Consider the following 10,908-nt stretch of genomic DNA (forward strand, 5'->3'; position numbering starts at 1 on the left):
CTGCCATTCACGCCGGTGACCATTTAGTCCAAAGCCACCATCGCTGGATGCGGGACAACCAAGGCTATCGCCTGATGCCATCGGTCGGCCTCCCTGCGGCTTCCCGGCGTGCCTTCGCCAAAGGATTTGGTCGCCGTCGGCAAAATTCAGCCCAAACCCTTCATTTCGTTTCCCCCTTTTTCTTTTTTAGTTGGCCTCACATGTAAGTGAAACAAAAGAGAAACGAGAGAGAGTTTTTGTAAAAAAAAAATCCATAGGTATGAAATGGTCCCATATGTAAGTGACATACGCAGCGAGGGTAAAACTGTCCAGAGAACGTCCCTTAGACGGTCAAAGGCCTTTGACCAAACGGAAATGGCATAGACGGGTATTTCCATAAGCGCACTTGATGGAAGAGGGGCAAAGTTGAGCACAAGATTTTTTTAAGGGTAAAGATGAGAGTGGGCGCAAGTTAGGGAAAAAATGGAATTGTCCCTTTCCTTTTTTGTTCCTTTCTTTTCTACTATTTAGTAAACCTTATCATTTTCGGAAATACCAAAATAATGATCTAAAATTATCCATGATTATTCTACATTGAAGATAACACAGTCCTGTTGGGTTTCTCTCCTAGGTCAAAAGGTCCCCAACTCCTTAGCTGATAACCAATAACGAGCTTCTTCGTAGAAAGACCGGAGCTGGCGATCGTTCGACTTGCTATGCTTTATGGCTTTGTTTGCTAGGGGAAAGATTCTTAGTAGTATGGAGTTAATGATAGATCGAACCAATATTTTTACACTATGTGGGAAACCAACTTCTCCTTCCCAACTCCGCGGAGTTAGGCCGTTTGGCCCAATTCTGACCGTGGAGTTGGAAGAGCTAGTAGCTAGAGAGATACCAAAATGGCCTACATTACATAGTAATATGCCTTCATTTTACTTATGTTTATGTAATAATTTGGATCTCATACTTTTGAAATGGCACATTAAGAAATAATATGAAGCAGGTCCAAAGATTACTAACCCAGAAGGATCCAAAAGAAAATCGCATTCAACACACACCAGTACATCTTACATGTCAAAACCTGGCATTTTTCAGTGTTCATGTGCTATTTTAAGGCACTACATTTATCGACATTCGATATATTTCAAATTGAACTACAAGTCTATGAAAAAACAGCCACTGATTGGTTGAAAATTCATGTTTAGGTTATTGGGTACATTTGTAGGTCTTATACAAATAAAATATATTTTTTGAACATTCAGCATACACCATTACATCTTCCATGTGCAAATTTGCATTTTTCTTAATCAATTTTCTATTATCTAGCCATTAAATGAATTTCGAGCTATATAGTGGGTACAATTCAAATTTGAACTACATGTATATAGAAAAAGGCCTCTAAATTTAGAAAACTGCGGATGTTTTTTTTAGAATTAAAACTGAGGATTTTTTAAAAGAAAAAGAAAAATGAGGATGTAAAGACTAAACAGGAGGTCTGAATTGGGCCTTCCCTTGAACCAAATCTCGTTTAGGCTTTTTTGGTCAGCCCACACAAGACTGTCCCAACGGCGTCACGTTCAGGATGGCTTTCTCTCGTCCTCTCCCCGGCACACCGCACATGGACGGCACACCGGCGCGAACGCGGCGGCGGCGGAGACGGCGACAAGGTATCTCTCCTAGGTAGGTCTCTCCGGCTTGAAGCTAGACTATTATCATGAGGGGTTGATGGATTAGAGTCTTGGTTCGTCTTACTTCTCCTTGTCTGCTCCCCCCGCCCCCGCCATAAACTGTCAGCTCCAGACCCAGCGAAATCGATTAATTGGTAGTTTCTACCCGAAGATACCGTGCCTGGGGATTGTTGCGTAGTGCTTAATTTTGACTGTATTAGGGTAATGGACGCTCAACACATTTGGGGATATTTTCTGGAGACGTAACCCTAGCGGCGATGAACAGTGTGATGCCAGCTCAATCAGTTTGATATTTTTGGTCAGAATTTATCCCTAATGCTGCTGAACAATGTGGGATGTGTTTTTACCTTGTACTCCCTCCGTTCTAAAATAGATGACTCAACTTTGTACTAACTTTAGTACAAAGTTGTTAGTACAAAGTTGGGTCATCTATTTTGGAACGGAGGGAGTACTAGCTTCATGAATCGCCCGCGGTCGTAGTGGTGGATCCAGAAATTCAACTTTGGATGTTCAATTTGTTTTTCACCCTAACAGAGAAGCCAACTGGGTTCACACAATACAAATTGTTCACAATAGCAATAATATCTTAGAAGATTAATGAAATTGTTCACTCTACTCCATAAAGTTTTCAAATCAATGGTCTTCCTCTTAAGTTTTGAATGTGCCTACAATTTAAAGAAAATTCATTTGTTATTTTTCTGCTATTTAAATCAACCAGATCCTCACTCATGTGACACCTATAGATCTATATCTCTCTGAATCCAAAAATAAGCAACACACTTAGTTAGGGATTTCACAACACATTCACTGAATATTGCAATTTCAGTATTGGAAAAGGATTTACCTTAGGCTCAGAGATTGAGGTTGCTGCTGCACTGGTATGGCATTGACGACCGCAGCGGCCGCCGCCGCGCCGCTCGTCCGGTCGTCCCCACCTTCGGTGCATCGCAATCCCCGTTGGCGGCAGCGGGCGCGGCACTGCGCAGCTTGCCTGTGTCCTCCGCAGCGGCGAAAACCATGGGATGGTCCATCCCGTCCGGCGCCGGTGGCTTGGTCGAGCTCTCCCTCGCCAGACTCTCCGTGGGCACACAGCAAGTCAGCAATGCGCCGCCGCCTTGTCCATGGGCTGATGAAATCGAAGCGTCTGTGTTTGGCTGGTGGTTGGCTGCGTGCGTGAAGACAGCTCGCTGCTGGCTTTGCTGCTGTTGGGCTCACTGCTGCTTCCGAAATGGCCTACTGATGGGCCTATAGGCTGCAGATTATTGTCTCTGTGATACGTATATACGATTTTTTTCAGAAAATTTTGGGTGTACATTTGTACACCCATGACCAATGGTGGATCCGCCCCTGCGCGGTCGCATCTTTTATCGTGGTTCCACCAAACTAACCATAGCTATCTTGGATATTTTCAAGTCTGCCTTGCTATTATGCTGGATGATGGTTTAAATTGATCTTGCACCCTTCCTGTGGGGGTTCTTCGAAATGCATTGTCTCGATATTGAAATCAGATCCTTTTTTAAAGTCACCCTAAGAAAAATTATGATATAATTTCCCTGGGGCAATTGTTTAAAACATGACATAAGCACACATGGTGCATCACTTTTCTTTGCAGTGCAAGACTAATGGAGGACGACTATGCAGCACCACATCTTCCTATGGACATCATGTACAAGATCCCGACACACATCTCTGATCCAGCCTCCCTTGCCCGCCTCGCTTCGTCCAGCAAGTTCTGGCGCAGTCTCATCAAGGACCCGACCTTCCTTGACTGCCTTAGGAGGAGGCACCGCGACCACGGTTTCACCCCTTCCCTCCTTCTTGGCTTCTTCTACCAGGACAAGTCTCCCTCAGACCTCTGGAAGTATCACATTGACAAAACCCGCTGTTTGGCGCCAAGCTTCTTGCGGATGTCTGAACTGTTACACTTTGTTGGTAGCAAATCTGCTCGCCATGCTATCAAGCTACTATCCCTTGAGACCTTCATTCCAGGTCTTGGTGCAAGCCTTAACTTCTACAAGCCCATTGCATCCCAGGACAGCTTCCTGGTTCTGCGCCGCCAATCAGAAGTTGCCACTCCCAATGGTCAGGCCCTAAATGATTTGTTATGTGTCTGCAATCCTCTCACTGGCGAAACCTTTGAGATTCCTAGCCACAGATATGTACCTCCTGACCATTATGCCTTGTTTGTCACCAATGATGTCGACATTTATGGACGCATGTCCCAGTCCTTCCAACTGACAGGCATTTGGATAAGAAAGGGAGATCGTTTCATCTGTGTGTGCTACAGCTCGAAGAGTGGAACATGGACGAGGTCTCAAGGAGTTCCTCAGCTAATGCATGACCTTTATTTGGTGTTATCCTCAGCCGCTGCTTCTGACGGTGTCATCCATTGGCTATGTGGTAGCTGGAAACAAATGTCGCTCATTCACGTTGCCACGCTGCACATTAGCAATATGAAACTGTCATACCTGGAGCTCCCACCCGAAGCAAAGCGCAACATGTTCCCATTGCTGGGGAATTCAGCAGACGGGGGGATTCTGTTGGTCATGGTGCAAGGGTTTCAGATGACACTTTGGAAACACAACAGTGCGCTTGGCACTGACTCCAGCAGCTGGGTGCTTTCTGAAAGGATTGACATGAGAAGTTCGTTGCCGCAGCGAGTGGCCACGTTGGAGATCTGGGCAGAGGTCAGGTTGGAGATGTTCCGAGGCAAAAGTGGTACGTTGGTGCTCTGGGTTGATGGGGAAGGCCTCTTTATGTTCAGCCTCAATGATAGGTCGATGAGGAGGATTGACAGTGCAAATGTGACCAAGAAGTACTTCCTCTGCCCATATGAGATAGATTGGCTGTCCTGCCTTGCAATCACGAACCTTGTCGTTGATGGCTCGCTGTCTCTGGACTTAGAAAGGGAGAAGGCCCAAGGCAGGTGGAGGACATTAATGGGGATGAATTTGGCGACAAATGGAGCATCTTAATTGCCAGGAACATCATCAACCTGGCAACCATTAATTCTAATATTGTCGAATGTCTTTCCTTTTGTATGAGCATCATAGTGATGACTATTAGTATTAGTTTGTTACTTCATTCTAATGACATTCACCGTGAAACCTTTTCGCTCTTGTGTCCTAATGAAATGCAAGACTTCCTAAGCTGTGTTTTTAGTTGAACTAAGATGTGTTTTTCTAATGAACTGAGCTCTGGTTAACCCATGTTCTGTCTTTGCATCTGAGTTGGTTGGCCATTCTGCTGAAGGGGTGTGCAAGTAACGCCATGGTAGCATGGTTGTCTAATTTTGCTGGTACCATGAATTACTGAAATTCAGAATCGCATCATGGTACCGTGACAAGCTTCTTTTTTTTCTTTTCTTTTTTGCGGGGTGTGACAAGCTTCTTCAAACCGTTGTTTTTCGTTAAAAAAATCCAGTGATCTGCTGGGTTAGTCAAAGAAACATGTGCAATAGGCCAGCTTGTGTCAGGTAAACTGAATTTGCCCTTGTGTTTCTAATCTCTGGGCTGTCTTATCTAAATGCCTCTGGATTTTTTAAAGGACCAAGTTGGTTGTAGAGTTCAGGGGTAGTCCACTAATCACGCCCTGAGAACAACTTAAAGCTTGTTTCTTTTATTGCCCATCTGTTACCTACTTGTGTGCACTGAAAAATGTACTGAGTTTTGTGAAACGTTACACAGAAGTAATGAGATTTGAGTTGTGATCCTAGACAATCCTGGCAGTGGCAGAACTCTTCTTTGGTAAAATGTATCCTGCGGAATTGTATTTTTCTGATCCTGAAAAGAAATGGAACTAATGCAATGTTTCGACAGTTTCTTTTTGAAGAGCCTCTAGAGAATGGGATGAGAGAGAAAAGGATACATTGCTTTTCGAATATTTTAAGCTTTAAATATTTTATGAAGAGCCTCTAGAGAACATTTTATGTTTATCCCTTTTAAGCTTTAAATATTTTTTCCACAATGTATGAACATATATTCACACACGTATTAATAACCTATTTTATTCCACGAACCTTTATAAAAACACATGCACTTCTTTGACACATGAATATATTTTTGTATACCTAAACACTTTTCAAGTACTCGTTGAATATTTCATTTCATATACATGAACATTTTTTTTAATTCAGATGTATGAATTATTATTTTTGCGTACATATGCTAATGGTTTCTTTATCTTCTAAAAAATACATTATTTCTTTTTAACAACACATATTTTATAACCTGCTAATCAAAATACATTTTTCCTTAACTAGTGATTCTGAATTTTTTTTTCATAAAAATTGAGGACATAAATGGGCCCGTGCAGTTGCTGTAAATGGGTACATGAGTCACAATATGGGCAAAGCTTGTCTGGGCTTTTTTGCTCAGCCCATACAACACTCTCAGCGGCCTTTTGTATTGACCGAGCCGTACAACGTGGTGCCTCTTGTATTCACGGCGGAGTCGCACCTTTCTCTTGTCCTCTCCCTGCGCACGACGGCACACTGGTAGACAGCCCTCGGCGAGAACGCGGCGGCGGCGGCGGCGACAGCGGCCAGGTTTCTCTCTTACTACTAGGTAGGTCTCTCAACTTCGAAGCTAGACTATTATCATGAAGGGCTGATGGATTGTATACTAGTAGTACTATCTCCGTCTAGGTGAATAAGTCATTCGCGTAGTTCTAGGTCATCGATTTGAGAAATTAAATATGTGTTATATGTCATGAAAAGTATATCACTAGATTTCTACAAGGATGTAGTTTCTAAATATATATTTTTATCACATATAATATACATTTAGATAGTTAAATCGTCAATCTAAAACTACGCGAATGACTTATTCACCGAGACGGAGGTAGTAGTATATCATGGTTAATGTCTGGTGATCTGGTCTGCTCCCCACGCCTCCGCCATAACGCCCGAGCCAGTGAAAATCGACCGAATAATAGTTTCTCGTAAGTGTTCCCTTGGTTGGGGGTTGTCGGCTTGTCGCGTTGTGATTTATTTTGACTGTAGTAGGCTAGTGGAGGCTCTACATATTTGGGGATATTTCCAGGAGACCTAACCCTAGCGGCGATGAACAGCGTGTGCTGATCAAGCAGTTTGATATTTGTGGTCAGAAATTACTGTTGAACAATGTGGGATGTGCTTTCACCGTGTAGCTTCATGAATCGCCCACCGTCACATATTTTACTGCGGTTCTACCAAAATAACCATAGCTCTGTTGAATATTTTTGAGGCAAGAGCACTAGAGACCCATAAACTTGCATTGGATGTGATGGTTTAGTCCATAAACTTGCAAAAGGTGATTAACTCATCCATAAACTTGCAAACTATGTGATGATTTAGTCCACAGCCAATCAGAGACGGCCAATTGGCGCCCAGCTGGCTGCTGCGTGGCACACCTGGTCGGACTGGGCCTTTTGCAGAAAACCCCTCAACGTTTCTAGAAATCACGCCCGCGGTCCCTGCTTCACTTGTCTTCTTTTTCCCCTTTCCCCTGTCCCTATCCAAATCCCTAGCTCTCTCCTATTTTCCCCTTTCCCCTGTCCAAATCCCGACGGCGAGAGAATGAGAGCGTCCGGTGGCGGCGGCGGCGAGAAGCTGAGCGGTGGCTTACGATCCCATGGAGTAGGCGTCGACGCCGACGGGTTCCTGGGCGGCGGCGGGCCTGAAGAACCTAGCGCCAGGGTCACTGCAGTTCTTGACTTCGGTGGCAAGAAGGTAAGTACAGAAATCCCAGGAATAATGAGCTGCAGTGGCTGACTTAGTACAAGGCAGAGCAATGGCTCATCATTTTTCAGGAGTTCTTGACTTGAATTGCTTATCATTTTTTCAGGAGTGGGCTGGGGAAAGGGATGGCAGAGCAATGAAGTTGGAGGCCAGGATTAAGGATCTAGCCATGAAGAATATGGAGTTGGAGGCCAGGATTAAAGTACTTGAAGCAGAAACTAAAAGAAATGAGAAAGAAAAGAGAGCAATTGTCAAGATGCAAAAGCAAAGAGAGCAATTTAGGGATAATATTTTTTGTTTTGGAGCTCTTCTGTATGTTGGTCTGTTTGCCATTCTGCTAGCTGTCATTGTTAGCAAGTAGGGTGTTTTTAGTGTGAGACATGTTGATGTAGTACTGATGAAAGATGTTCACAAATGTTGATGTAGTACTGACCAAATAAAGATATGATGAACTGAAATTGTTTTTCAGAGCACTGAAATTGTGCACATGCTGATGATGATGAAATTGTTTTCCCTCATGAAGAAATGATGATGAAATTGTTTTTTTAGAGAAGTGAAAGTGTGCATTGTGCCAAAATTCAGAGAGTTGCAGCAAAATTCAGATAATGCAAGCAAATTTCAGTTAACTTAACTGCAAGCAAAATTCAGATCAAGCAAATTTCATTTAACTAAGAGTGCAAATTTCAGTTAAGTTAAATTCGGACCATTGTATTTGGCAGAAAGTGAGCACTTGATACATTCTATTTTTGGATGGGTGCACATGGGCACAACATGGGCAGAATGCAACACACATAGTAACACAATATTTGGCAACACTGCAACATAGGCAACTGTTGGGGAACGTAACAGAAATTCAAAATTTTCCTACGTGTCACCAAGATCTATCTATGGAGAAACCAGCAACGAGGGGAAGGAGAGTGCATCTACATACCCTTGTAGATCGCTAAGCGGAAGCGTTCAAGAGAACGGGGTTGAAGGAGTCGTACTCGTCGTGATCCAAATCACCGGAGATCCTAGTGCCGAACGGACGGCACCTCCGTGTTCAACACACGTACAGCCCGGTGACGTCTCCCATGCCTTGATCCAGCAAGGAGAGAGGGAGAGGTTGAGGAAGACTCCATCCAGCAGCAGCACAACGGCGTGGTGGTGATGGAGGAGCGTGGCAATCCTGCAGGGCTTCGCCAAGCACCTGCGGGAGAGGAGGAGGTGTCACGGGAGGGAGGGAGGCACCAGGGCTTCAGGTGCGGCTGCCCTCCCTCCCCTCCACTATATATAGGGTCAAGGGAGAGGGGGGAGGCGCAGCCTTGCCCCTTCCTCCAAGGAAGGGGTGCGGCCAAGGGAGGGGAGGAGTCCATCCTCCCCAAGGCACCTCGGAGGTGCCTTCCCCTTTTAGGATTCTCCCCTCCCCAAGTCTCCTTGGCGCATGGGCCTCTTGGGGCTGGTGCCCTTGGCCCATATTGGCCAAGGCGCACCCCCTACAGCCCATGTGGCCCCCCGGGGCAGGTGGACCCCCCCGGTGGACCCCCGGACCCCTTTCGGCACTCCCGGTACAATATCGATAAAGTGCGAAACTTTTCCGGCGACCAAAATAAGACTTCCCATATATAAATCTTTACCTCCGGACCATTCCGGAACTCCTCGTGACGTCCGGGATCTCATCCGGGACTCCGAACAACATTCGGTAACCACATACAAACTTCCTTTATAACCCTAGCGTCATCGAACCTTAAGTGTGTAGACCCTACGTGTTTGGGAGACATGTAGACATGACCGAGACGTTCTCCGGTCAATAACCAACAGCGGGATCTGGATACCCATGTTGATTCCCACATGTTCCACGATGATCTCATCGGATGAACCACGATGTCAAGGACTCAATCAATCCCGTATACAATTCCCTTTGTCTAGCGGTATGGTACTTGCCCGAGATTCGATCGTCGGTATACCGATACCTTGTTCAATCTCGTTACCGGCAAGTCTCTTTACTCGTTCTGTAACACATCATCCCGTGATCAACCCCTTGGTCACATTGTGCACATTATGATGATGTCCTACCGAGTGGGCCCAGAGATACCTCTCCGTTTACACGGAGTGACAAATCCCAGTCTCGATTCATGACAACCCAACAGACACTTTCGGAGATACCTATAGTGCACCTTTATAGCCACCCAGTTACGTTGTGACGTTTGGTACACCCAAAGCATTCCTACGGTATCCGGGAGTTGCACAATCTCATGGTCTAAGGAAATGATACTTGACATTAGAAAAGCTTTAGCATACGAACTACGATCTTTGTGCTAGGCTTAGGATTGGGTCTTGTCCATCACATCATTCTCCTAATGATGTGATCCCGTTATCAATGACATCCAATGTCCATGGTCAGGAAACCGTGACCATCTGTTGATCAACGAGCTAGTCAATTAGAGGCTTACTAGGGACATGGTGTTGTCTATGTACCCACACATGTATCTGAGTTTCCTATCAATACAATTATAGCATGGATAATAAACGATTATCATGAACAAGGAAATATAATAATAACTAATTTATTATTGCCTCTAGGGCATATTTCCAACAGTCTCCCACTTGCACTAGAGTCAATAATCTAGTTCACATTGCCATGTGATTAACACTCACAGGTCACATCGCCATGTGACCAACATCCAAAGAGTTTACTAGTGTCATTAAACTAGTTCACATCATCATGTGATTAAGACTCGATGAGTTCTGGGGTTTGATCATGTTTTGCTTGAGAGAGGTTTTAGTCAACGGGTCTGCAAAATTCAGATCCGTATGTACTTTGCAAATCTCTATGTCATATTGTAAATGCTGCTTCCGCGCTCCACTTGAAGCTATTCCAAATGGTTGCTCCACTATACGTATCCGGTTTGCTACTCAGAGTCATTCGGATAGGTGTTAAAGCTTGCATCGTCGTAACCCTTTACGCCGAACTCTTTATCACCTCCATAATTGAGAAATAAATCCTTATTACTCCAAGGACAATTTTGACCGCTATCTGGTGATCCACTCCTTGATCACCTTTGTACCCTCTTGCAGACATGTGGCAAGGCACACATCAGGTGCGGTACATAGCATAGCATACTGTAGAGCCTACGTCTAAAGCATAGGGGACGACCTTCGTCCTTTCTCTCTTTTCTGCCGTGGTCGAGCTTTAAGTCTTAACTTCATACCTTACATCTCAGGCAAGAACTCCTTCTTTGACTGATCCATCTTGAACACCTTCAAGATCATGTCAAGGTATGTGCTCATTTGAAAGTATTATTAAGCATTTTGATCTATCCTCATAGATTTTGATGCTCAATGTTCAAGTAGCTTGATCCAGGTTTTCTATTGAAAAACACCTTTCAAATAACCCTATATGCTTTCCAGAAAATTCTACATCATTTCTGATCAACAATATGTCAACAACATATACTCATCAGAAATTCCATAGTGCTCCCACTCACTTCTTTGGAAATACAAGTTTCTCATGAACTTTGTATAAACCCAAAATCTTTGATC

At 44.3% G+C, this 10,908-nt stretch overlaps 1 protein-coding gene across 1 annotated transcript; it reads left to right on the forward strand.

Moving 5' to 3' along the window:
• The first annotated feature begins 1,542 nt into the window (after positions 1-1,542).
• On the forward strand, positions 1,543-4,834 carry LOC119312492. Its single transcript, XM_037588226.1, has 2 exons — positions 1,543-1,646; positions 3,280-4,834. The coding sequence occupies exon 2, from the start codon at positions 3,290-3,292 to the stop codon at positions 4,640-4,642; it is 1,353 nt and encodes a 450-aa protein (XP_037444123.1). The 5' UTR covers positions 1,543-1,646; positions 3,280-3,289; the 3' UTR covers positions 4,643-4,834.
• The last annotated feature ends 6,074 nt before the right edge of the window (positions 4,835-10,908 follow it).

This window comes from Triticum dicoccoides, chromosome 5B (genome assembly GCF_002162155.2).
Source record: "Triticum dicoccoides isolate Atlit2015 ecotype Zavitan chromosome 5B, WEW_v2.0, whole genome shotgun sequence".
NCBI lineage: Eukaryota > Viridiplantae > Streptophyta > Magnoliopsida > Poales > Poaceae > Triticum > Triticum dicoccoides.

Bases quoted from the DNA above. Each gene is read 5' to 3' on its own strand.
- LOC119312492 (XM_037588226.1), top strand. From the start codon at position 3,290: ATGGAGGACGACTATGCAGCACCACATCTTCCTATGGACATCATGTAC.